The sequence below is a fragment of the Macadamia integrifolia genome, chromosome 5 (assembly GCF_013358625.1).
Source record: "Macadamia integrifolia cultivar HAES 741 chromosome 5, SCU_Mint_v3, whole genome shotgun sequence".
Classification (NCBI taxonomy): Eukaryota; Viridiplantae; Streptophyta; class Magnoliopsida; order Proteales; family Proteaceae; genus Macadamia; species Macadamia integrifolia.
Window position 1 is genome coordinate 6030746 of NC_056561.1, and position 27489 is coordinate 6058234.

Genomic DNA, 27489 nt, shown 5'->3' on the forward strand with positions numbered 1-27489 from the left:
CTCCAGTCTGCAACAAAAAAAAAATAGAGGTGCAAAATCGTCCATAGCCCATAGGTTTGCATATATTAAATTTCACAAGAGGCCCACATCAAGGCCTGAATTGATGTAATTCAACTAAGGGCACTAGAATTTCATGGGTGGACCCATGTACACCCCATACATGTGAAGTCTAGGGAGTAGTACGGTAAGGTGGAGAGAGGTGCTTTGGGTTAAAAGATGGGCCATTGTAGGGAAAACGAGCAGAATAGAAATGTCCTTCAATGGATGTTAATGGAAATGGGTAGGTATTTTCAAGATGGCCTCAACTAACAACAATTCACCGGAATTCCTGGAAAGGTCATTCAGTTATATGTAATTGAATGTATGAAGTGGCCCTTCTATGGAGCCAAGAGGCTCTCCATCTGGCCCATGTCATTGGACAGTTGGTACCCACACCCCCCCGGGAAACCCCGCTTCTCTTTCCTCCTCTTCAAAAGGAGTTTAAATTCGGAATCAGGATATCAGTCCTAAAAAACCCTAGAATCAGTCTCTCAAATACAGTGCGTCCCTCCAACCCTTCACCCACCACTCACTCAACCTTCTTATTTTAATTAACATGAAAGTCTATAGATGTTTGGGCATCGCCTAGGTGATGCAAAGGTGTTTGCTTAGGCACTTTGGTCACCTATACAGGCGCCTAGGTGTCTTGGTGGTGTCATCTTGTGTCCAAACCCTCCTTCAATGCCATAGGTTGCCTAAACGTTGTGACAGTTGTGCATGAAACTAATAAGTAAAATAATGAATGATCTAGCGAGCCAAGGAAATTCTTTTAGTTGAGTCACTCTTTCCATAAGCTGTTCATTGTTGTTAAGCGTTGAAAACAGAACAAGAAAACACACAAGTGGAAAGTTTTCCTTCATCTATGATAAAAGATTCACCTACGAATCTAAATTATCACTACTCCCCCTAAATGTTGGAGGTCTGAAATATCCTATAGTATTCTCAAACACCCATCCAACATATAGACTTGAGATTCTGGTAAATATGATAATAATTAACAAGTGAGGAGCATTAGGGCAGCTGTAGATGCCTTGATTCTTACAGTTAATAAAGAAAATATATAATTCTTTATTTTGATCTACACAATCTAAAAACATAAAGAAATAAATAAATTCTATGTAGAACGGAAACAACTCGAGTTTAGGCTTACCTTGTCAATGTTTCATGCACGAAACATAGAGGCGATAAGCTTGGTGAAAAGTGAATTTATTACAATTTTCATCCTCCAAATCTAAGAAATAAGATGGAGATCCTTGAAGACACTCAAACAAGAATCAAAGAGAAAAGATGAGAGAGAGGCTGAGTTCTCCTGTTGATAGCCAAGTCTTCTATTTATATATTTGGCCAACTAGGGTTTCGAACCCTAAATGGGTTGGAGACTGCCCAGTATGAATTTTCCACATAATGTCCATAATCTGAACCGGGTCAACCGGATTCTTTTAACACTATCAAATGTTGTTAGTGAAATCATTACGCAAATTTTTTTTCCAAACACAAATATTTAGGAAATAATCTTAACATTGATGTGGCAAATCTAATTGTTGGATATCCATACAATTCCATTATAGTTTTGCACACCCTTTTGGTAGCCCTAAAATTTTCAATTTCTTGTTTTGCCGCTTGACAAACTTGGATTGATCTAAACTTTAGCATATGAGCACAGGAACTTGGTCTGAGGCCTTCTATTCTCATTTAGGGCCTACCATAAAGGGGTTTGTTAGGCTTCCATATTATGTATTTTTATTTTTCCTCTTTCTTTTTCTCTAATACATTACCTATGAAAAAAAAAAAATCAAGTCAAATTGATTTACATATTAACTGATAATAATAGGAGAAAAGTCTATGGTTGAGTGATTTTATTGAGTTTGAGCTATGCGATACAACAAGAGGCCACATCCACGTGACAACCATCTATCCAACCATTGGAATGGCCAAATCTGCTGACCCTAGGCTGATGACTAAAAATACAAAGGAAAAAAATTCAAAACATAGTTAACCATACAGTTGAGGTGGGCCACAAAATTTGAAGTGAGGACGATTTGAGGAGAACCAATCTATCCAATGTTCGAATTGACAAGATCTTATAAATGGCCCCCATTTAGCTACCTCTTGGGAGACACCTGTGTAGGGGTGTTGTAGGAACCTCTGCCGAAACAAAAATGAGAAGAATAGAACACAATAAAAATTGCTCAACCTGCATCCAGTAATGCCATCAAAATAGGACCCCTTCTATTGCAATTTCTTCAGTTTTCTGCCACGCAAGCCATTCCAAAATGCAGTAGCACTCACAACTTTCTTCCCTGGAAGCTGAAGTTCCAACACCTGATTTGGTTGCCACAGTGCCAAAATTAGCAAAAGCCATAAAAGTGTTCTACTAGGAAGCACTCACAGGGTAACAAACCAGCGTCCTGAAGGGACATATGGGACATTCAAGACATCAGATGCTGGATTTTGGCTGTCCAGCCTTTAACTAACACAGGTAACGGTAGAAAATGTCAGCTCATACCTCGAGAGCAGATTTCCCACCACTTGGAAACACCAATGCACCTCCGACGAAATTAACGTTATCTTCATCACCACCCTGAATATAGCTTTGGCTGCAAACTCTTGTGGTGATAATTTTAAGCTCTAGGATACTATGCAGATCATCACTGCTGTCAAGCACACAAACTTTGGCTCGAGTACCAGGCCAACCTGCAAATGCCCGAACCTATAGAGGTGGTTTTCAGTGATTATGTGGGAAATCAAGACAAGAAGAGAATTTACCTTGTTGTGTAGAACTACGGCATCTTCATTGAAGCACAGCCATGACTCCTCAGGTGTAAGCTGCAAAAGAAAACCTTGCTTTTAAGTCAATTTTATATCTACCACAAGAAAAGAGTAGGGTTGTCAGTTAAGATCAGCCAGCCAACCCCATTAAGTTTGAGCATGCATATGGTGCACAAACAAGTCTGTCAAATATTTGGCTTCATCCTCTTACCAACTGATCTAGTTTATCCTAAATACAAGATCAGTTTTGCAGCCCAACATTGCCTTCCATTATATACCTGCCATATAGAGGTATCAAATTGTCTTCATGCAAAGTGCAAACTAAAAACTAGTGAAAGGGTTCTAACATAACTAAAGGGATTGGACAAACAGAGAGGCTGCTATTCCCTTCTGGGTTCCATTCATTTAGGGCTATTAGGGGGCTTGGATCCTCTGAACTTGAGCCAGTTTGCATTTAATGGACATTTCTTGGGTGACATTCTTTAAGCCACCTCCAAATATGATTAAAAAACAAAAACAAAAATCAATCATACAACATTCAAACTCCAACAAATGAGTGATGAGAATATTAACAAGTGAGTTTCTTTCAATCTTCACACAGGGCCCAAATGCCTAAACTGATAAACAGGATTCATTTCTACGTAAATTTTATCATTCAAATGACATCCAAAAAAGTTTTAAAAAGGGAAAATGTCAGATCCTTCTGATGAAAATGTTCTCAGGTCAGTATCATTGTAAAATCCTCAAGATTCGTGCTTGATAGTCTTCAAGGACCATTGAATGATATGGACCTATGGATGATGGATGTTGCTTCCATGGAACAACAATATTTTTCCTTTAGAAAGTGCAATTGAGAAATTCGAAAAGATACTTTATCAATTTTTTTAATATAGTTGAGATGACAAAGTAACTCTATGTGTGAGACAGATATGTCATGAAAGAATGTAGTGTAAGATTTTACGATCATGTGCTCTAATCATGTAAACTAAAAGTGGAGAATTTTGAGCATATATGATTGACACCACACGGCTCCAGGCTCCCCCAACCCAACCATGTATGCAAGCAATTCTAGTGTGAACTTGTAAAGAAATTATAAAGGAAATGCAAAATCAAAATGCATAGATAATGCTAGCACAGATTTAAACACCCTCCCCCCCTTGCAACTCCAATAAGAAGAAAGAGGCATGGGATACCTTAGGAGCGAAAGTAGCCTTAGAGTCATCTTGGGGTTGGGCCTTCACCCTTGCAGATCCATCAAATATCGAGGGTAGTTCATGTATCAAAAGTTTAGATCCTAAATAATTCAAGATAAACATCACTCATCAGAAATGACATTAAAAACAAACAAATAATAGCGAAGCAATGAAGTCAAAGGGGGCAATCCGATCTGTTTAACAGGAAAGTAGAGCAAATAGAAAGAATTAATGATGAACATTAGCCTCATGGATACAACTAAAGGAACTTCACTATTTTAATGAACGTCTTACATCTGTCAAGATAACAAGCCAAAGAAGTTTAGCTGACTAAGAAAAACCAGTAACAGTGATTAGTTTCAACAAATTAGATCTTTCAAAAACTGACAACAAACATCCCGTTGGTATGGACAAAGCTTATGGGCCTCCAGAAATCAACTGCATCAGAAAATTGGAGCATAAGAAATTTCAAATGGATAGATTTGGAAGATTATGGTAACCTATGATTAAGGAAATTGAAGAATGCGGCACACAGAAAATAACCTATATACAAGATTAGGTGCAGTCATCAACCTCTAGATATACCGACTCCTGTTTCGAAACTACCAGGTTACGGTCCAGTTATGTCATTTTCTTGTATTTATCACAGACATAATTCACTACAGAACCACTTGCTTTTATTACGTTAGTGTAAACTTTTTGATATCATTAGAATCAAATGACTTACTGGTTCATTAGTTGTCTCCCACTACAGGCAGTAAGTTCGAAGGTTGTAGGCTGGGCTGGAGACGAAAAAATAGTAGTTCTGTCTGTATCCCATCGGAGTGGGAGTTCTTTGGAGCGGTAGTTTTCCCCAAGATAAAAATTTTTAACTTTGAAGATAAAATAAAATAACATAAAAAATGAAAAAAAATATATATATATTGAACTTGAAAATATAGAATAATACAAAAGCATAGGAATAAGCATCAAACCAACTATTCTATGTCTCTTTGTCCTCTTACTGATAAATTGTTATTCCACCAAGAAAATGGATAGGTAATTTGGTTAAAGATAGATCTGACATATTCAAATATATCAATACACGTACATACATACAGATGCTAAACCTGTACCATTAAGTCCAAAACGAAACGAATTTTCTTCCATAATTTTCGAACAAATAGGGACAATGGAAAATAATGCTTGACATGCTAATCAGTAACACTTAATTGAACTACGGACATGGTTAAGCAGGTGACGAAAAAAGAAGTAAAATTAAAACAAGCACATTTTATGATATTTGATATATTTTGCAACTCCTCCAGGACAATGGAAAATTTACAGTATTATAACATAAAGCAAGATGTGGAAAGAAGAATATAAGGGATATATAGGCCACTTCTATACCAACAAATAAAATAACTAAAATACGCACCTTCATTAAAAAGCAATTCAAGTAACTCTGGTGCCTGCATGTCCAGCATCCAACAACATTGAATATAAAAAATTACTTAGGAGCCAGTGTTTTTACATCAGAAAAATCTTTAACTCTTAAACCAAATGCAGCAATAACTAAGATAGATTTGCAACACCGAGACTGAAGCTGAAATAGGAAGAAAATACAAAAAGATTATGCATTCAGATGATGAAGCTAATTGCTTCACATAAATGAAGTAAAAAAAAAAAAAAAGACTAATACCAAATTTATTCATTTCTTTTTTATATGACACAATCTGGTCAATTGAACCATAGCTAGATGGTTTCCTTCTGTGTATCTTTTCAGGTCTTCAGATCTATTGTTTCAAGCTGTAGAAAACATACACATGCACACACACATGCATGAGGACACCGGTAGCAAACTTAACATACACATGCACACACATGCACATGTACTTGCACGGTGGCTTAAGATCTGTATACTGCATCAATAGTGAGAGGTTAGAAATTGTTCATTTACCGACAAGAAGGATATGATAGCACCGGGTATGCTTTTACCTGCATTACCTTACCCTAGTATGGAGATTAAAGGGAAGGATTTCTTACCCATTACGAAAAATGGGGTGTGTAAGGGTAAGGGGTTCTTACCCTCCCCTCTTTAACCCAGGAGACAAATAGGTAAATTGGGAAACCATATGGTTAATGAAAGTTAGGATAAAAGAACTTTTTGTTTGTGAGCCATATAGTTATTTACTCCATGATCATCTGAATACACTTAGCATTAAGTCCCTAAGTCTGATCACCAAAATACTTCGTGAGGTAAAGTAATTACATGTTCATTTTGAGATATTTCATGAAGACTTAATGGTCTAGATTCTGCTTTGTAAAAGAGCCAGTTTTTGGTTGGTATTTAAGAAGTTAGAGAATAAATTAAAATTTAAGGAAATCAAAAACAAAAGGCAAAACAATCCCTCAAGGACCCTGACTGACTCTCATTTAGTCTAATTCTTAAGATAGCTTAGCCACTTCTCTCAGATTGCACTTTTTTTCCCAATAAAAAACATATCTTTTTAGAAAGCTATAAGAAGTTAAGAAGACTTCAACTGTCAAAAAGGAGGAGCAGAAGGTTGATGCCTCTGAACTTAGCTCCTCAAATTCTAATTAAAGCCTCCCACCCCAAAGGCCAGGCATGCATAAAGGAAACAGAAAGTATGAGCAGTGCATTTTAGTGGTCAAGTCAACTCTTACATAGAGTTCAGGGAAAATTACTAGCATGTCTTAGTTATCAGACCTCAGGATGATGTTGTGCTGACATTAATTCAAAACATGGATTACATTCAATACCTTTATATGATCATCAACTTCTACTTTTTCTGAGGCAATGACTGGTCCTGCATCCAGGGCACGAACTGTGAATGCAAGTGATACTCCTGTTTCTTTTACACCATCCTAACCCAGAAAGTAGATGCAATGGTATAAATTATTAAGAGAATGATTCCATAAGTAAGCATTTGGAATAAACACATTTTGGTTAGAAATCTTATAAGGATAAAGAACCTGCAATGTTCTTTGAACAGGAGCAGCCCCACGGTAGAGAGGCAGTAGACTTGGGTGTATATTGACCGCACCTGAGACAACAAAGTTTGAACCAACAGACAGCAAGAAAGTTTCCTTAGGAGAAAACTAACCAAGTAAATGAAAAAGAGAGATTATATAAAATTTGTGAGCACATTTCCCAGATTAGTTGCTTTCCAATAAAGGATATCAAAAAATAAAAAGATATAGGATCCAATTAAACTACAAGCATATTAATATTAGGATCAGACTAACAATGATCCCTAAAGATAATAAATTAACCAATCATAAGAACAATTCAAAGATTAAAAGGTGATAAATCAAAAAAAAAAAAAAAAAAGATTATTAATTGATGAGGATCAAAACCAATCCCAAGAACATGAACTGTTGCAATGATAGAACTCATTCCAATGGCTGGAGTGACTGTATGGTTTGAGAACCCATCAACCTTTTCCATTCATGCCATTAGCCCTAGAAGCCACAGATTATCTAGTATTTATTATTTGGTTAGCAGAATACTGCACTAACTATCTGAAGTATCTTGATCCTTTTAATGCACTAGTTTACCTATAAAGATGAAATATGAAAAATATTGCTGATGAACTCATATCAAGTACAGATCAGCCTCCCCTCAATAAAGTACATTAGGAAGGCTTTTAAAAGGGTTTAAAAGTATTTAAAAATCAGAAGAAATGGACACGGGTGCATATTTTTTATAAGATTGATTCTATCATCTGACTGGTCAAATATGATTTCATATCCCATCACCCTTATCAACTTGTCACTAATGATTGTAGCTTGAGCCCTATCAGCTGGCAGCTTTTGTTTGCTAGTCTTCTGTTGGTTGAGTTAAACCCTTTCAAAAGATTGTATTGGGCCATTGGCCATGAAGCTCATAGGTAGACCATGTCATTTGGGGTTGTTGGGGTTGTGTCTTATATTCTGTAGGGTCCAAAGTAATTATTATCAGGCTTGTATATGTTGTACCTCTGTTCTAAGCCCATTACATGTATAAGGGTAAAATTGCAACTGCATGAGAGTCAAGGTTTCTAGGGTGCATATTTTATTTTTATTTGGGGAAACCCTTAAGAGATTTAGACCAGACAGTGAGGTTAGTATAGTATTTTATGGTTAATAGAACTTGCTTCTCTAGGGTGCATGTAGGCATTCGTGTTGAACCACAATAAATTCCTTGTGTTTGTGCATGATTGTTTGCATTTCTTTTTTTCTCGTGTTGGCGCTCACGTCACTATAGTGGTTTGGGCTGATAATACCTTAGCTAATCTTGAATGTATGCAGATTAGCAGAAAGTCAGGTTCCAAGGCACAAAGTGAAAGCTACAATTCAACCACTAGACTTCTTGGAGTGAGGTCCATAAATAATAAAAGTAAAGATAAGTACAAAGAAAACCTGGCATGGTTGAACTAGTTATTGAATGGATATACTGTTCAAGCCTTCACTAACCAAAACTTGGCTAACCCAGATACCATCAAACTCAAAAGAATGCCTGAATCCATTTCAAGCAGCGTTTAAAGAATCGGGACCAGATTGGCCAAGGCTGATCTGATTCTGGCCGATCTGGCTCATCCGATCGTCATACAGAAACTAGGGTTAGGGCATTTAAATACCAATTCCAGGACCCATTCAAATAGTCAGCAGAAGATAAATACAAAATAAGCAAGTTTTGCCTTAAAAGAGTATTGCAGTTCAAAAAAGTGTAGAAAGTATCACAAGAAGCTCAATATTTCAACTCACCCAACAATGGAATCTTCAGAAACTTGCTAGGTAAAATATTCCCATATGCTGCTGTAACACAAAGGTGTGGCTGCAAAGCTCTCAAATTGGACAAGAATGTTTCCTGCATGATATTTACAAGCAACAAATCATGAGCACAACATATGCACAAAATACTAAATAGCTAGTAGCACAGAAATAAATAAACAGAACAGAGTATTAATCTAAAAGAAGCTTGGTGGTGGATGTCGTTCAAACAAAAACTAGAGTTGGTTCATTACATAGTTGTTTAACATCTTCATAGTCTAGTCAATGGAGAGGCTGTCACACAATATAGAGGTCAGTGGAGGGGGGGGGGGGGAATGTTCGTAATCATGCTTATACGGTTCAGAAAAGACTCTGAATAAGAAAAATACGGAAGGTTATAAAAATGCAAAGAAGAGAATCTTAGAGAAGTGGTTGATGGGGCTAAAGTTAAAGGCCATGATAACTTTTAGTCTTTTACCCTAAGTGCCAAGGAGGTGAGGGAATATATACAGAGTATCTGTAAACAGGGAGGGAAAAACATCTCACTCAAGGAAAGAGCCTTATTGAAAGATGCGGAGATTAAGAAAGCAGGTAGAACAAATATACGTTGTAGATGAATAAATGGAAATTATCTGCACAGTGGACAACCTAGGCATTATAGCCTAAGATTACTCAAGAACATTTGATGGAGGAAGATACTTCATTAACTAATAAAGTCTCACACACCAGCAGATTCCAACAACAATAACTCAGCCTTATCCCAACAACACCAACAGATTCAACACTCAAAATGAATACATTTTTATAGATGAATATGTCCATCTCAACCAAAAATATTCCATAGCAATAAAAACTACCATTACCTCTCCAGCTCGTTCTGGTGTCAAAATGAGGTCATGTGGGAAGCCTCTATCAATAGCTCGTTGTGCCACAGGTGAAGGCAGCACCTTTCTCCCTCTCTCTCTTCCAGAAGGTGGCTGTGTAACAATTGCTGCAACCTAAATTGAATCAACTAGGAATTCAATTATAACTGTTCCACTCTAAATTCATCAGTTAATCGAATCATTTTAAGAGCATTTAGAAGTATTTACAGAGTAATTTTTTCAGCTCAGTGGGCTTAAAAGCATAATAATATATAGATGGAAAACCATCGAAATTCAAAACATCAGGGGGCTCAAAACTATAAGAATTCTGAGGGAAAAAGATACAGATAGACGTTTTTTTCATTCCAAATCAAAGCTTCCATTATGATGGTGACTGAGAAACTTATATACCCAACGAAACAAATATCTGCTCTGGAATGCCAAAAACAGCTCAGGTAATATTCCATGAATTTAAAAATTTATACGGACCCGCAAATTAAAATTCCGAATAACCATCTGAAAGCCATGTACCCGTGATATTGATTAAGAAATATGGAGGAGATCTTATCGGTCAGATACCCAAATTGCTATTGCAGGTGCTAAAGTAAATGCAAAGGGCTAACACCAATGGAGATGAAACCCAATACCTGAAACATGGAGTCAGGAGCTGTAGATGCACTGAGAAGGGCGTCGAGAACTGATGCAGAGACCTGCAATGTAGCCGTTAAGACCAATTAAGGTGAGATTGAAGGAGATAGACAAAGGGAAAGAGAGGGTACCGGAGGAGAACCCATGAAGACAAGCTGCTTCTTCTTGTGTGTGGGGTTGAGAGAAGAAGAAGCTCCATTAAAACAACAAAACCGTCGAAGCATCAACGCAGAATGCATCTTTCTGTGGCAGCTTCGCCTTCCTCAGGCGTTCAATTATCTGCTCAGGTCTCGTATACGCAGGAAGAAGACACCAATGCACGAGCTGAAAAGAGTGTCTCCATGGTAAAATTACAAGGGAAAATTATGTGATTACTCACATATGGTTTTCTTTACAAAATTACCCACCAAAACTCAACAAAAATACCCAAAATTAGCTTATACTTTTTTTTTTTTTTTTAACTTACACATAAGATGCTTTTCTCTGCCCGTTTACTGGCGATATTCTCTTTAACCCCAAAGATGGAATAATGATTCAAAATCTGAATCCAAAGGCGTGCGTGCAATCAGGGTTTTAAAGAGCAGAATTGGGATCCTGATCTGTCCTGGCAGATTCCGATCCGATTTTGCCAGAATCAGTCAGGAATTGATTGGGATCGGCCAGATTCTGACCAAACGCAAGAAACACAACCAATCAACTAATGAGTCTGATGATCACAAATAAGTGGCACTGATATGTGGACTTCATAATGTATTGTGCTTCAAAATATTCTTGTTTGTTCATTTCAACGTGAATTTGCACGATACACCAATGAAAATCAAGAGAATGATATCATCCATATAAGGAGAGAGTATCCGCGTGAACCCTATTAAATATTATGTGAAAAGGGCATATTGAAATCCACATGAAAGCACTTCATTTTCCCTAAATGGGAGGTGCATATCCTACCATCCTTTGGAGGGGATTACCAAGTTAAGCCGGCAAGACTTTGTTGTCAAGTAGTCCATCAATTTTTGCTTTGTAGTGGGATGATGTGGCAATTACGACTGTCAGATAAATAGGTGTATAATTTGATTAACAATCATATGTCAAATTTCGGAATTTAAAGCAATGAAAAACCATCATTTATTGGTATGCATTTTTCTATTTTCTTGCAATCCATCCATGTCAATGCACCCTCTTGTAGTCTTTAGATTTTCAGAGCTTTATTTTGCAGCGAACTTTGTTTAGACTCAAACTTGAAACATATGAACTTTGATATCTACAAAATTTAGGCACCATCTTGCTTTGCGTATGCAGCTTCCTCTCTATATCTTCTTTGCTTCTATTAGTGAGTAATAACCAAAGTGGTTCTGATTGCTAAGATGTTTAAGCTCAGAATGGTAAGCAGGGACAAGTCACAGGGGATTGGTTAATGGAAGTTGTAAAAGTGAAGTCTGCAACTGAAATTCAAGCCAACTTTTGGTCTTGTAACTCTTTGGTGCACCCCAGTTAAGTTGATCCAATTGTTCTCACTATGGCAAGTAGTAAAATAATCTTTAGGGTTCTCATCCTTCAACACCAAATCTGAATCCATGGTCTAATAATACTTCCAATCATATTTATCTTCGTCCCATGTTAGATACACAGCCTGTTTGCAACACAAGAAAAGGTAGGCTTGGGGTAGGGGTGCGGTTGCGCATCCCTAGTTCAGAGCAGCAAAGAATGACAAGCAGTTAGAAACTTAAGTATGGTTTGCAGTTCTATTCAACAATTTAAATTTAATATAGGACCACATCATTGACCACAGAGGCAATAAAGCTGTTCTATACAATATTTTACAGGGTAATACAGAAGCTAGCATAAATTAAACATGGATGATAGCACTTTACATCAACATACATCATCTTCTCGAATGTGAGTATAGCAGGCTGTGGCTCATTCAAATTCTCTAGAACTCCAAATACAAATATCCAACTTGAGCTGACTATAAGAACCATTAAAATTATTAGGGATGAGAAGAAAATCCATGGGAGAACCTTCAGTCTGCCCTTTAGTAAACTTTGTGTAAGACTGTAACTTAAGAGAGGTGCTTCCTCTTCTTGAAATAAGATCGTAAAAGAACCCTCCTTTTGAGGAGCTTGTTCCAATGCAGGTTACTGAGATTGCATTCCCAATACTTTCAATGCGGTTATTGAGGAGAAAGAGAAGACCATCCTCCTCCCCTTGGAAAACAAGGAAATGCTCACTTTTGTCTAAAAAAACAGGGTTAGGGCAGTTGTAATGGAAACGTCTAGCAGAAGCCCAATGTTTGCAAGTGAAGTGCCGTGACAGTTGTTCACATGACCCAACGAAGGTGCAGTCTGAAAGCGGGCATAAACATGGTGCGTAGATGCATGTCTCCTCATGGTTTACTTTTTGAGCATAGCCAAATCTTTCTTTGCAGCCATATTGTGCATTTTGGCAGGATATTTTAATTGATTCAACGACTTTCTCAATGGCCAGGCAACGGCTGTACCCAATTGGCCAAGAGCAAGAGGGACATTTGTTTCCAATCTTGGTGCAGCATGTGGAACATGCAATGTGTCCGTTGTCACACTGAGTTCAATCACCAAATATTTAGTATACGAAGTGGAATTAGATTTCCTATTCTAATGCATAGTTTGCAATTATATGAATACAATATCTGGACGGAAACAAGAAGTTATCCAAGAATCAAACAGCACAATATATCATTAATAATCAAACAAAGTATACTAATTTCCAAATTGAAGATTGCAATCAAGGTTTTTGCCATCTATTGTCTCATTAAAGTCTGAGCTACTCTATGTTTTAGGATAATACTTTCCATTTGTAGAGTTGCAATATACTTCAAGACTGTCAGATCAAGATCATTATTGCAGATTAAAAGATTCAGAAAATATATTTTTCCTAACTTGATCCACAGAATGACAAGCGAAAATTTCTTAGGTACAGCATACTGGCTCAGTATGTCTATCATCAGCTTTTCCAACCAAATCTGGAACAGGAAAAGAGCAGCTGATATGCAAAGATGTCGATGCACCATAAAAAGAACAGCTTCAGCCCAGAAGTTCATGAGATACCAGAGAATCCTACAGAAATGTTGTGGCACTTTTAGCAGTAGGTAGATTAGTTCTATGACAGACCTATAACAAGCATCCAAGGTCATAAAGAGCTATTAAGTTTTAGCATGGAAGGACAATAGATCCAGGTCCTCCACTATTTCGTAATCAGGGCCCTGATTTTATAAGATTCTGGAAAAGATGAAACAGATTCTCCAAGGGTAGATGAAGTCAGTCCTCCTCCAAATGGAACTCCAATTCCAAATTATCAAGTCGCAAGGACGTATCCATCTTAAAATGTAAAAATATAATCAGCTCAAAAGTTAATTAGAGATTGATATCAACAGAAGCAAAGCGGCCAAGGGGCAATAGATGCCCTGAAAATGTTGACCTTTCTTTGTGGATTTTAAAACAATCTAATATTAAGTGGGTTAATCCCAAGTTTCCAACCTAACTATATATTGTTGAGGAAGCATGAAGTTTGAGGAGTAGTGACGTGTTGGGTTTGGATGGAACATGGAGCCAATGGTCCGACTGAACAATCCCAAATTCTACCTGCAACCAAATCATGCTCTAATAATGGGGAAGCCGCCAAACTCCAAACTGTTGAAATAAAAGGAGGTCAGGTCCTGTGCTGTGAATTCCCTAAGAAAATTATCGCAAACAAGAAGCAACTCAATTTCTCCTCCAACGATATCAGAGTGATCCTTAATAGTCGAGAAATTAGTCTGCAGAACCCATATTTCTCGATTATGATTCTAATTCTCTACAGTTTAACAAGAAAAAAAATTGCATATAAATTTGAGTAATTCAAGAGCAATACTCCTACTACCCTTCCTTTTGTGGGCTAATTTTCCTTTTTCTTTTGATCCACATCAATATGTTTTGCGAAGAAGGAAAGAGGAGGAAACCTGAAAGACTGGAGGGATCAAGGGTTCCATGCAGATGATACAGTCCAACACATCAGGGTCCGTAAGGGTCATGGAGATGCCATCCTCTTCATCACTCTCGGATCCTTTTCCATGAATCACCCTTCTCCTTTTTCCTTCTTCTTCTTCTTCTTCTTCATCGTCGTCTTCTTTGTGTTGTTCATCTCTTCTCTGCCTTTTCCCATTGGGGCTGCTCGACCCTTCGCCGCTGTCGTCATCATCTCTACCCAGCGAGAATCTTGCCATCTTTTATAGATAATTTAGATTTCAGTTAGATCTCTGTGCCCACCCTCCTGTTATCATTCTACTTTTTCTCTGATAAAATTATATGATTATCCATTTTGGGTTCCTTTACAAAATTACCCATTCATTATTTTAGTCAATAAAAATACACTGTTTTGGATTTGGGTTTACAAAATTACCCAAAAGAGTGTTCTTCCCTCAATTAAGGGCTTTTTTGACAGTTTTACCCTCACCCAGACACCCCTTTCACCATTCTTCCGACATAACCTGCTCCTCCTCCTCTCTTCCTACCATCACACCGCCATGGCCCTCGGTTCATAGTTCACATGCCCCCGCCCCCTGCTGCACCCCAACCCACCCCTGCCTCCCTTCTTCTTCTTCTTCTTGCCAACCACCTCTCCCTACACCCTGCTTCTTCTTCTTTCCAACATTTTCAATACCAAGTTTTAATTGGGGATTTCCCATGGAGTCTCATCATCAGATAAAGAACATTCAATGGAAGATGGCAAAGATAGAGAATCGTCTTTAGACTCGAGGTAGTGGACAGAGAACAGATACTCAACCGAATGGGTCAAACTTTCCATTTGTTGATTCGAATCAAAGAAAATAGTGCTATTAACTTTATACTGTGAAAATTTTTGAGGAAATAACAAGCCAACGAAGCCCCTGTTTTCCTATTCATAAATCGAAGAGTTGTGCCACTTGCCAAATGGCACCCATTATTTGAAATTTGGGGTTGGGTGAGGGAAAGGGCAGGACGGATGAGAGAGAGAGAGAGAGAGAGAGAGAGAGTTCTATCCTTGATGTTTGATTTTGTTCTTCTGATTTAGAATCTTTTGTTAAGCAAGACCCTAATTTTCTTTGTATTTTGTTTTTCTCTCTTTCTCCTTAGGCTTCAACTTGGACAATTTCTTGAAACCCCAAAGCTTATCTGAGTTATGCTGAACGGATCAGAGGGGGTGGTCAAGGGAACAAGGGAAGGTGAGGTAGGGCGGGTGGTGTAGCCGGTGGGTTGCAGCCTAGTAGAGAAAGTAGGGGTGTCAATTCGTGGCCCGACCCGACTAAACTGATCGGGACCGACCATTTATAGACCGGCCTAGCTCGGACCGTTTATTAAACGTGTCGGACTTGAGCCCCCCCGTTTATAAATGGTCGGTCTCAGTTTTGCTACTTGGACCGTCGGGCGCCCGACCAAGACCGACTGAATAACGCCCGACCGAGACCGGCCTATTGTGCACCGACTTGGCCCGACCCTTTAATGATTGTAGAATACCTATTTTACCTCCCAAATTAAAGAATAAAAACTAAAAGGTAAAGACATGTTCACATTTTAAATAATAGTTATATTTGGTATCATTTATTGATTTATTTTCATTTTTTTGGGCTTGTCTGAGTGGGCCGAAATATAAGAGCACATTTTAAAGAGGACCCGTTTAAAAACCGGTTAAAGCCCGTTTAACATTAAACATATCCATAGCCCGGTTAAGGCCCGACTAAAGCCCGATTAAGGTAGTCCGATTGTAGCCCGAGGCCGATCGACCGAATATAAAGTGTAACATGCCCTCAATAACTAAGCCCGATTAGTTAAATGGGCGAACACGGTGTAACCTTTGAAAGTCTTCAAGCCCGATTAAGCCCGACCGAAATCGGACCGACCCGATCGGTTGACACCCCTAGAAAGGAAGGTGGTGTGACCGATTCAACAATGTCTTCAAATTTATTGTTAATTAAGATCTTCTAGCCACTCCCTCTCCCCACAACCGCCACCACAAGCCACAATTCTATTCGCCGACCATCTCAAGAAATATAAAAAAGATAAAGAGGGGATAGGGTGGAAGGATTGCAACGGTGGACATTGTGATAGGAAAAGAGGTGGAGGGGTAAAAAGGTCAAAAAACATGCATTATTGAAGGAGGACACTCTTTTGGTTAGTTTTGTAACAACTAAACATTATATTATTTATTTTTGTTTACTAAAACATAGGGTGGGTAATTGTGTAAAGAGAAACAGAAAATTGGGTAATCTTGTAATTTTCCCTTCTTCTTTCGGCGTGGAGATTTATGTTACCAAAATTATCGGAAAATTATCCTCATATTCTGCTGTGAACTTTGGAAGGAAAATGGAGTAAGTAGAGGGCATTTATGTAAGATGGAGAAGAGCAGAGGATCCAAGACTCGGTTCCATGGTGTTTGCTATTTACCGATGATATTGTGTTGATAGATAAAACTGTAGATGGGATTAACAATAAATTTGAGCTATAGAGATCAAGCTTGGAATCAAGAAGTTTTAAGTTAAGCAGAACAAAGACCGAATATATGATGTGCCCCTTCTATCAATCTAGAGGAGGGGAAGGAGTGGTGAAGCTTAGGGAACAAGAACTACCGCGGAGGGACTGTTTTAAATACCTGAGGTCCATCATTGACAAAAAGGGGGATATCGACGATGATGTGGCCCATAGGATTAAAGTGAGGTGGATGAAGTGGCGAGGTACGTCGGGAGTGTTATATAACAAAAAAATACCTATTAAACTCAAGGGAAAATTTTACAGGACAGTTATACGACTAGCTATAACGTATGGATCGGAATGTTGGGCGGTTAAGAAGAGTACTTTGAATAAATTGAGTGTAGCGGAGATGAGAATGTTACGAGGCCTATGCGGTAAGACCAAGAGAGACAAGGGTAACGAATGAGTGTATTAGAAATGACTTGGGGTTTGCACCAATCCAAGACAAACGCCGTGAGAGCCGATTGAGGTGGTATGGTCATGTGCAACGGAGACTTATGGAGGCCCCAGTAAGGAAAAGTGATCAAATTCATTTGGAGGGAACTAGAAAATGTAGGGGAAAGCCAAAGATGACTATTAATGAAATGGTGTGAAACAATATGAAAATCGTAGGGCTTGACTCTAGAATGACTTCGGATAAAGTTATGTGGAGGACAAGGACCCGTGTTGCTGACCCCCAATAGGGGATGTTCCCATGATGCGTCTTTGTATACTGCTATACTTCTTCTTTTATTCCCAAATCTCTTTAGCTGCTCATTTATGCTTCTTTACTTTTACTTATTGGATCCATGTAGCCGACCCCATTCAGTTGGGATAAGGTTATGATTGTTGTTGTTGTTGTTGTTGGAGAAGAGCAGAGAATAAATTAAAAAATGGGATAAGAAAATCCCTACCTGGAGCGAGCCTCGACAGGTAGACACTGAATTAGGTTGGGTGGGGGTGGTGTAGGGTGCTTAACGCCCCTACAAGAAAAAAGGCACAAGGGGTGGCAAGAAGACCACCCTGTCCCTGTTGGATGCCTTTACACCTCTAGGTTGGTCCAATCCCTAGGCCATTGAGTGTTCTTTGAGTTGCCAAGAGAGGGTACACTAGCACCCTCTAACTCTCCCCCCACCCCTTTGTGCATGAAATTACCTCATTGCCCTCTCATTTTTAAAGTTCAAACTCAATACCTCTTGGTAAATGTGGGTTTTTTGGGGCGATGATTGTCTGCCGAGGGTGCGGCGAGCATCCGAGGCAGAGGATTTTTTTCGGGCCTTTTGTGCACCACCACTTACCAATTGCGTTAGACAGTTATTAAGAAATAAACTTTTGTGTACATATATCAATTACAACCACTACATACATATCAAGTAACCCACTTCCATAGCTTTAGTTTGTTTCAAGTCTGTCTGGTATGCATTCTACGAATAGATTCTAGGTTTGTAATATATTCTGAAATTTGACTCTTTTTTATTTTTTCATTTCAAAATACATTCTAGATCCAGAATCTATTCCAAGAATGCATAACCGGCCGATCATGTCTTTAAGGTTTTCAGTTTTGTTACCCCATTCTAAGCTTTTCTCAGCATAGTTTGTGAAAATTGAAATTGGTTGTGAAAAAACAACTCTGCTTCCAATCTGCTTAATGGTACAAGGATAGATTAAAACAAATGATCAAACTTGAGGATGAATAACAAAAGTAACTTGTCTGATATCTACGAACACTAGGATAGCCTAGTGGTGGTAACTTCGGCTTGTGGAGTCGGCACTCAAGGGAGGAGATCGTGGGATCGGACCCTGTCGTACGCATTGTATGAGTTTGTGTGTGTGTGTTTCTTACTTATTCTGTACCCACCCATAGGTTTGCTCAGATGGTTAGGGTGAACTGGGGATTGTGTGGATTAAGTGCATAGTCTCAGGTTCAATTCTCCATCTGTGCATTTGGGATTTAAGTGGAGATCATGGCGATAGGTTGCTATGCTAGTCTCCCCAAGGATTAGTCAAAAAAATTTGTGTGATATCAAGAGGCTGCCTCGATGATATAAATCCAACATGGATGCCTATGACCCTTGCTAGCAATGAGCAAAAATCTAGTGGCTGGAACCCAAAACTCTTGACCGAGACTGCCAGAGGGAGGCATTGTGCGACATGTATGGCAGAAAATTTCAGTATCAAGATGGGAGCCTGGACAGATAGAAATGATCCAGAGTCCACATACTACAAGCCATAGCCTTCAATATCCATACACACTTCAAAAAAATTCCTTTGACATGATTTTAGCCTTGGGAAAAAGTGGACCTCAAGGAGTTCTGAATATGCTTTGTAACCATTGTATAGTTGCAATGAAAAGAGGAAAAATTCACTTAAGAGAACCCAACAGAAGAACTATACTAATTAAAATCTCTCAATGATTTGAAACATATAAACAAGAAACCAGTGCTCCTCCATTGGTCCTACAAGATAATTATTGTTGTCAATGGGGATTCACTTATACAAACTCTTCTGACTCTTCTATCGCATATGTGTTTAGAGCTCATACATCAAATGGTCTTTCATGTTAGTAATTCAGAGCTGCTACTGTACTCTTCTTAGGGTTCTTGATGTATTAAAATGTGAAACTAACTACTGACTTGCTTCCATAGGCAGCTTGAACTGATGCTCACAACCAATATCATAGTCAGATACTTCTTGTAGACTTAATCAAGCTCGCACATCATTGCAAGGAAATCAGCATCATCCGCCACACAAATGCAAGTCATTTAGGTGATTACACTTAAAAGACATCCCATTGCTTTGCTAATACAAAAGCCAAGATACAAAGCAGTCCATAATGAGATTCACTTCACCCAACTCTTTATCATGGCCTGACATGCACATTTAATGTTATCTGAAAGAGATCACTGATCCATTAGCAAATGATTTGTTGTTCTCGCTATACTCCCGCTCAATTCATGCTATCAAAGATCATTGAACATGGCACTGATCATGGATCACCTAACATGGTACAGTCGAGCAGCAGAGCCATAATACTGCAGTACTGCACTCAGTATTACCAAAGAGAAAATACAAACTCAATGAGTTCACTATATTTGATGCTCACTCAACTTGGGTTAATATCCAATAGCACTGAAGTTCAGTTTTGAATGATGCATATCATTGACTCACACAATTCAGATCATCTCAGTCTGCATCACCAAGTCCATCACTTCCGTCTCCCTTCTTCGATATGGGTGCAAAATGAGAGTTTGGTTTCTTGGACTGTGCAGCAATTTCAGCATTTTTTCGGAGGACAGCACCAGGTGAAGGGTATGGACGCTGCTGAAAGAGAGGACCCTGGAATTTGCACCAAAATATTACCTTCAATCACATCATACTACACTTTGTTCGCTAGTAATACAGTAGTGCTATGCATTTGTGACCCAAAATCACCACACACATCTTCTTGCATGTCTGGATGTGTCTCTGCATGTATGCATGTGTGTGTGTGTGTGTGTGTGTGTGTGTGTGTGTGCAGGTGCAACTTTGGCCAGGCAGACAAAGAAGAGTCAGGTTTGACTGCATTACAGGATTTTGGGTTATTCCCGAGTCGGGCCTCTAGCCAAAGAACTTGCTTGCGTAGCGGCCTTTGTGCGTCCTTGTGGGTGTGGGTGCGGGTGCATGTGTCAGCATGAATAGTACTCTTGATGTAGGAGAGAAACGAAACACTGGGTTGAATGATCAGATCAAGGTTCAAGAACAAGGGGCTGAGAATAATTGAGATAGATCACACTTGTGTTAGATCTTACCAGATTAATGGATTAGTTCTTGCAGTTGAGATTTTTTTTTAATTGTGACAGAAGATACAAGAGTCAATTAATCAGATTTGGGAAGGAATATGATCTGATTTTATGCACAAGTTGCAGTACATCAAAAATTTTTTTCCCCATGAATAATAGATTTTATCGATGATGAAAGCAGGTCAAGCAAAAGGCAGCCAAAGAACCGCAATTCAAGGAAAAATAAAATTACATCCTTCAAATGTGACCGACAAAGACTACATGGGAGTTTGGAAATTCATGTTCCTTGACACAATATCGGCCCAACTACTTGTTTTGCAAGAAAATCTGATAAATCATCAGGCCTAATCTCCAATAAGCAGTTATATTGTTATTCAACTGTGGACCAGCGGAGCACAGAGAGACAAATTGATTGGTTGAGCTTCCTATAAAGGAGTTATATTGTTGCTATATTTTCTGGTAGTGTATGACGGTGTTTCTAGTTCAGTTCGATATTTCTCTCTGTGGAGTAAGAAGTGTTTTTCTGCTATGCCAGATTTACTCTTCCTAAAGAGAGATTATTGGGATTCTTTTAATTACTTTTCTTTTTAGTTCTATGAGTGCATCAAAGAGACTTTCAGAGATGGTTTTCCCCCTCTGGTGTTTTGATATTCCAGCAGCTTCAAAGCCCTTTTTCTACCAGTATTTATGGGTTTTTTCTTGGGTTTCTATACGTTAAGCTGGTTTTGTATGTTTGTCAAAGAAAAGAATACGATTAGTCTACTGGATTAGCTTAAAAATGTATTCTGTATGCTTAAAACACCTAAGCGAACATGGATAAATAATAGGAAATTACTAAGCTAGTTAGCTGGTTTTGGCAGTGCGTCGAAGAGCAGTATATAGTTGCTGGTTTTGGCAGTGCGTCGAAGAACAGTATATAGTTGCTCTACAACAGTATATTAGAAAAAGTTATTCTACCACAGAAACATGTATGACATACCGTAGCAGTGGTATCTGCTGCTCGTGGTTGTACTCCTTTCAGACCAACAACCCTGCAAAATCAATAGCAATTAAGTTTACTACTCTGGAACTCAGAGGTACAAGTGCAATATCAGATGCATATTGTAATTATCCAAAAAAGGGAAAATGAAGGTCCATTCATGACAGTTTGCAACTTTGCATGCTTGAATGGGACATGCATCACATACCAGCCACCACGAGGAGCATCAGAATAAGAGCTTGGGTCCATTGGATCCAATTCCTCATCATCAGCGAATGTACGTTTCTTGAAGTCTCTTTTGTTGCCTTTTCCACTTGGCAGTTTCGAAGTGGACCTGGAATTCAATGCAAGATCAATCAACTCCGCTAAATGGCATTACATCAAGCTTACATTATTTATGAAAATCAAGATGAATTTCTACTTCTACATTCACTTTGTCTTCATGGATGAGGAGAGAATATCAAGGGGGGGGAGCAGAATATCCATGAAGCTTTATAGTTCTTGATGTTTTAGTTATCCATTTGGTGGGAAAGTACCATAGAAGTTACTGCTCTTCAATGAGACACCACTAATATTAAGAAGGGAGGTTCCAATAGATGTGCAATAATTGGGTTCATTGATATCCTGATATAGTAGATGCTATCACACATACAATCATACAACGTCCAGATGTGAGTAGATATTTCCTCTGTGTAACAGTTTGAGGGAGGTCAGTTGATTGCTTGAAACAGTGCTTGCAAATTCATGATGACCTCCCCAGGAGTCACTTTTTGAGCAAAACCCAAGCCTTTGACTTTACCTTTGATTTCAGTCCATAAAATCCTGTTTTACTTTCAGCTTTTCAGCTCAAGGGTTGCTAATTCTACCAGTGAGAAAGGACAAACCCTAGCTATACTACATAATCGGTGCAGTCATAAGAAGTCGGGTACTAGAGGCAGAAGCCCCACCCAATTGGAAAAAGTCAGCTATGACCTGATCAAGCTCATTTTGTTGAAGCTAGCCAATCTCAGGTAAGCAATGTGAGAAGAGAGAGAGAAGGGGGGGGGGTGATCAGAAGGTTTGATATTTATCTCCACATAAAATCAGAAAAAAATGTACGAGGTAGGATCCAATACTGAGGGCACCGTCACTTGGTGGAAAGTCAGAAAGCATAACTCAGCTCCAGCATGGGGGCAGGGACACCCCCCCCCCCCCACACACACACACAAAAAAAAAAAGAAAGAAATATCAGTTCACATACTTGTATATGTTCCATCTAATCTAACAAACTTGTGATATTTTCAAAGAGTTTTAGTAAGCACAGGGACTGGAGTTCATTTTGAAAGCTTAGTTTTTTCTAAAGATCAATTTCAGGCCCCTGGCAGACACAACATTATATTTCCACTTGCAGATGGAAGGAACAAAGTCCATTCAAGCTTATTTCTTTGATGTCAATTTCATGGGTCAGGGTAGGCACCCTCTCTGATTTGGTAGGGTGAGCCCTTCATTTTGTGTGGCTGCTGTGACTTTAGTGGTTGACATGGCCCTTTTACCTTTTCTATCTTTGCTTTTGTCTGTGTCTGGGGTTTTTCTCTTTTTTATGATTTTGAAGTGCCTTGTCTTCAACAGTAATCCTCTAATTGTCATCAAAATCAATAAAATTTCAGTCTCCTAATCGAAATATATGCACATATACAAAGATACAAACACATGTAGTCACCGGATCCCTACCCTAAGCCTCTAATATCTCCCTCAAGAAAAAGAAAATCATACTTGGTCTTTATCAGCCCCCCCCCCCCCCCCGGTGTCACTGGAAACCAAAATAAATTAGTTGAAGTGTGTTGGTCAGTCACAAAAACCATAATCAATCACAAGAATTGCATTTGAGAGAATGGTTAGGTACCTATGCTTGGATTCCATTTTGTGTGAATTTTCTCTGGTATTTGCAGTGTTGCTGATCCGCTGTTGATAAATTAGATGGGGAGCCGTGTACTGCTGGAATGGAAGATTCAGAACCCTGCAGTTACAACAACAGAAATGCATAAACAGAAAGGATACTCAGGCTTTCAAAATGGATGGTAGTAAATACCTATTGTCATTAAATTTTTCATCTCTCCAACAAACAAATGAAGATGGCTTCACACATATATTTTCCACCACATGGAAATGTCTTTTGGGGCTCAAACTTCGTGGACATGTTGACATCATCATCTACTCATAGATCAATTTCCAAACTGACTTGACTTGTTTACATGTCAATATGATTATTTGAGTTTTTTTTTTCCCTGAAAAATTCAGTTCTATTTGCAAAACATGATGGGCAACCAAGTTTGACATGTCACCTATCCAGGTCAAAATGACCAGATCATCAGCTCATGTGGCAGAAAAATCCCTTCATCTCTCATACCCAAAAGAATGAAAAGTAAATTTCAACAAATATGAAGGCATGCAGTCCAGGTGAGTCAGAACAGAATAGCATCTGCATTCAATTCAGAAGTATAGCTCTACAAGTAATTTCATTTTTTAAGCGTAAGGTACATTATAACAGTAACACTTAAAGCCTCCCCCCACCCAAAAAAAAAAAAAATGTACAACAGCAATATTTGTCTATCAAATCTTTGGTTGTAACAAATAAGAACCATCAACTCACAAATACCTTGCATCTATACAAAAATTAAAAGAAAAAAAGGTACCTTGTACAATGGTTGCAATAACCCCATGTCTGGACAAGCCCAAGTCCCCATCCACCACATCCTGCGCATTTCTTTGTCATGGATGACTGATCATCCTCATTACAATTACTCACATTTCTTGAATGCATCTTATCCATCTGTTGTGAAGAAACCTGTTCTGAGGAATCTGGCCGCTCCCATTGTGAAACATGTGTCTTTGTATTGTAGTAGTACTTTTGACCTGTAGGGAACAATTCAATATTTTCAAAAAGAAACATGAAACAGAGACAAAATAATTAGAAATACTATGATTTTCTGTTTAATGTCAAAAGAGTAAGGCCAACTTAAGTTCAGCATGTTTCAGAAAGGTGGATATCACCTTATTTCTGGGTGGGAAGCAAGGTTGGGCAGGTGGGTGGGTGGTAAGTCCAACATGAATTGACTAATTGATAAAGATCTGAACTCCACAAATTCTAACACATGGAGAGACCCTCCAATGCAAAAACTTAGAAGCCTAAGACAGCTACCGAAAGAGGAAGCCCACTTTCCATTTTACAATAATTCAACACTAACAGAGAGGAAAACCTCCAATCCTTGAATCCTCAAGCACAGATGAACATATACTTCAGAAACAGAAAACAGCCATCCTTAATTGTACCAACCTGGTGTTTGAAATAATCTTGTACAACAGTTGAAGATTGAAGATATAACGAAGTTCTTGGTTTATCCCAACACCTTCAAAGAGTGACTGATTATAAATCCAACTTCTCAACCACTGAAGAGGTGACAGGGTATAGGTAGAATTAACTTTGATCACCTTCATCATGATCTCAAACTTCAAAGGTTCCAATAGGATTACTGCTAGAAATATGAGGTGCAAGTCCAACTACTACTCCTTCCTTGTTGCTGACTTGTTCTTAAATTATTCACCCTAAGAAATTGGGAAAAATAACTGCTGCCTATAACATACCTGTTGTCTCATCTAATGCCTCTTCCCAATCTTGTGGCAGTGGTAAAGGCGTTGGGCTTTGTGGAACAGTAGCAGACTCAACTGGGATCTCCCATTGACTTTTCCCTGTACTTCCATTATAATAATACACGGAACCACTTCCAGGGTCTTTTGCCTCCACCTACACAAAAAAGGAGTAGAAATGGCTGAGTAAGAAAAAGCAATCAAATTTCTGAAGAATACCATAGAATTGTGATTTCCTAGATTGTTAGTCAGGAATAGGGGAAAAGGAATTCATGAGCAATCTACACTTGAAGAGTTGCAATATGAGTTCTATCTCAAACTTTCTCTAATTTCAACAATATGTTAATTTCTTTTAACCAAAGTAAGAAGTTATTGATTTCCCTTCCTTCTAATTTGCGATCAAAGAAAAAGGATAAATTCCCAAAATTTATGAAACCATAGTTTTCAACTCGTTATCCATTTCCATTTTCCACATGTTCTTTGACCACTCTTATAGTACTATAGTAGTTTGCCACAAATTTTAGAACTTTTTCCCACAGAAACTTGAACACACATTCGGTATAAATGCCAATTTTTTATTATAATGGGGCCAGTGAATTCATCCAAATTTCAAGTCTGAAACCAAGATTGAGATGTCATGTATGACATGCTTATTAACCTAATTAAAAATTATTAGCTAATGCCAGCAAGAGAGAATATTTACATGAAATGACATTGATGAAGTAAAAGCAAACACATCGCACATTCATTAGCAGTACCATGATGAAAAGAAGGATTTGCAATAAAAATTCAGACTAACCCATCCAGGAGGCAATCTGGCAACTGCTACAGTTTCTACTGACAGAGTCTCCCACTTCTGAAATTCAAAATTTGAAGATAATTGTTAACAATAAAACAAGGGGAGTGGTTTTATGCACAGTCGTGCATGGTGCACAATCACGCACACAGCCGTTGGAAGGCGGTGAGGAGGGTGCACTGTAGATCCTCGTCCCCCATCCAATGGTTGTATAGCCATGCATCATGGATGGCCATGCACAAAACCTTTTGCCATAAAATAATAGAACTGTTTGAGATGGGGAAATAAATGATGCAATCAATAAGGAAACCTTAAGAGGGAATATTACAGGAATAAGCAGAGGACATAGGTTAGCACCAAATGAAATCCCTTGGTTTCGAAATAATAATAATAATAATAATAATAATAATATGGTACAACAAGCTTCGTAAGACACAGCTGGTTCAACTTAATTGGTTAGAGAAGAAGGCGATTTGACATTATTCTAAAAGAACCCCACCACTAGCAAGTTCTTTCCTTCTTAAAGCCATTCTAGAGAAGTAATTCAGTCAGGGGGTTCAAATACACTAGTAGATGCTCTATCAGTGAATGATGAATTACTGCATTGACATGGGTACTTCAAGGGCATGTTTATGTATCAAATGCTTTCTTCTCTCCCTGAATAAAATAAAATAAAATAAAAAAGATCTTTAGCAGCTGGCCAAGCTGAATCTTAATCCAAAGCATTTGTTTCATGGAGAGTGATCCCAGGTAGTCTTCCTCGGGGCATTCGGGAAGAAAGTGTTCGCTACATTTCACCTGAAAGCTTGAACTGTTAGGGAAGGGCAGCATTAATGTATAGATCAACACTTCCCCACACGTGCAGGCCAAGATCCCATGGTCCTGCACGTGGAGCTCACACAGCACCGAGGGAGAAGAAATGTCAGAATAACTCTTCCAATGCATTTCTCAGGCATCAAACGCTTGACTTCCTTGCTCTAATACTATTTTCACTACCATTTTACCTAAAAGCTCAAACTAGTAGGGAAGTGCAGCATCAATGTATACATCAACACTCCCCCGCACGTACAGGCCAAGATCCCATGGTCCTTACACTTGGAGTTTGGCGGCATTTCCTTTGTACGGAATCAAGGGAGAATAAATGTCGAGAAAACTCTTCCAATGCATTTTCCAGGATTCGAACACTTGACCTCCCTCATTGCTCTGATACCATGTTTGCTACCGTTTAACCTAAAAGCTCGAGTTACTAGGGAAGGGCAGCGTCAATGTACACATCAACAGAAAGGGAAAGACATTGCTATCCATGGATAGAGAGAGAGAGAGAGAGAGAGAGAGAGAGAGATGTGCCAAAGCCTCAAAGGAATTTAGACACTTCCGAGGATTCACAAAGGGTTCTCAATGGCTGGATATTATCCATTCTTGATTTGCAGCAAGAAAAATTTAACCATCAGTTACATGTATAGTACAGTTCTATTTTAGTAGAGCTACATGCTAATTACACCATTGTAACTATACATTCTCTCCCCCCTGTCCCCCACCCCCCCCCC

At 38.6% G+C, this 27489-nt stretch overlaps 3 protein-coding genes across 4 annotated transcripts in view; all 3 read right to left on the reverse strand.

Moving 5' to 3' along the window:
* Window positions 1-1869: 1869 nt before the first annotated feature.
* LOC122078177 (methionyl-tRNA formyltransferase) lies at window positions 1870-10651 on the reverse strand. The gene is made up of 11 exons (XM_042644060.1): window positions 10399-10651; window positions 10267-10329; window positions 9620-9754; window positions 8751-8853; window positions 6978-7048; window positions 6765-6869; window positions 5419-5452; window positions 4002-4102; window positions 2806-2865; window positions 2546-2749; window positions 1870-2361 (listed from the first exon to the last, which is right to left on the reverse strand). Exons 1-11 carry the CDS (start codon window positions 10504-10506, stop codon window positions 2269-2271), a joined length of 1077 nt encoding a protein of 358 aa, XP_042499994.1. The 5' UTR covers window positions 10507-10651; the 3' UTR covers window positions 1870-2268.
* A 1331-nt stretch (window positions 10652-11982) lies between these two features.
* LOC122078525 (E3 ubiquitin-protein ligase SINA-like 10) lies at window positions 11983-14579 on the reverse strand. Its single transcript, XM_042644538.1, has 2 exons — window positions 14241-14579; window positions 11983-12844 (listed from the first exon to the last, which is right to left on the reverse strand). The coding sequence occupies exons 1-2, from the start codon at window positions 14502-14504 to the stop codon at window positions 12185-12187; spliced, it is 924 nt and encodes a 307-aa protein (XP_042500472.1). The 5' UTR covers window positions 14505-14579; the 3' UTR covers window positions 11983-12184.
* Window positions 14580-19130: 4551 nt separating this feature from the next.
* Window positions 19131-27489, reverse strand: part of LOC122079827 — a 13097-nt gene continuing 4738 nt past the window's right edge. For both annotated transcript variants that reach the window (XM_042646575.1, XM_042646573.1), the window contains 8 exons: window positions 25946-26002; window positions 25144-25303; window positions 24195-24414; window positions 23405-23518; window positions 21731-21856; window positions 21523-21574; window positions 19933-20100; window positions 19131-19804 (listed from right to left, as the gene is read on the reverse strand). In XM_042646575.1, the coding sequence (XP_042502509.1) occupies window positions 19948-20100; window positions 21523-21574; window positions 21731-21856; window positions 23405-23518; window positions 24195-24414; window positions 25144-25303; window positions 25946-26002 (882 nt within the window). In that variant the 3' untranslated portion in view covers window positions 19131-19804; window positions 19933-19947. The remainder of the gene's footprint in view (window positions 19805-19932; window positions 20101-21522; window positions 21575-21730; window positions 21857-23404; window positions 23519-24194; window positions 24415-25143; window positions 25304-25945; window positions 26003-27489) is intronic.

What these genes read in the sequence shown, in the direction of transcription:
- LOC122078177 (XM_042644060.1), bottom strand. Translation starts at nt 10,506, where the DNA reads ATGCATTCTGCGTTGATGCTTCGACGGTTTTGTTGTTTTAATGGAGCT. An exon ending in CACCAGAACGAGCTGGAGAG is followed by an intron (nt 8,854 to 9,619) that starts GTAATGGTAGTT and finishes AATATCATGCAG; the next exon opens with GAAACATTCTTGTCCAATTT. An exon ending in AGGCTACTTTCGCTCCTAAG is followed by an intron (nt 2,866 to 4,001) that starts GTATCCCATGCC and finishes TTTCTTTTGCAG; the next exon opens with CTTACACCTGAGGAGTCATG.
- LOC122078525 (XM_042644538.1), bottom strand. Translation starts at nt 14,504, where the DNA reads ATGGCAAGATTCTCGCTGGGTAGAGATGATGACGACAGCGGCGAAGGG. An exon ending in TGATCCCTCCAGTCTTTCAG is followed by an intron (nt 12,845 to 14,240) that starts GTTTCCTCCTCT and finishes GATTGAACTCAG; the next exon opens with TGTGACAACGGACACATTGC.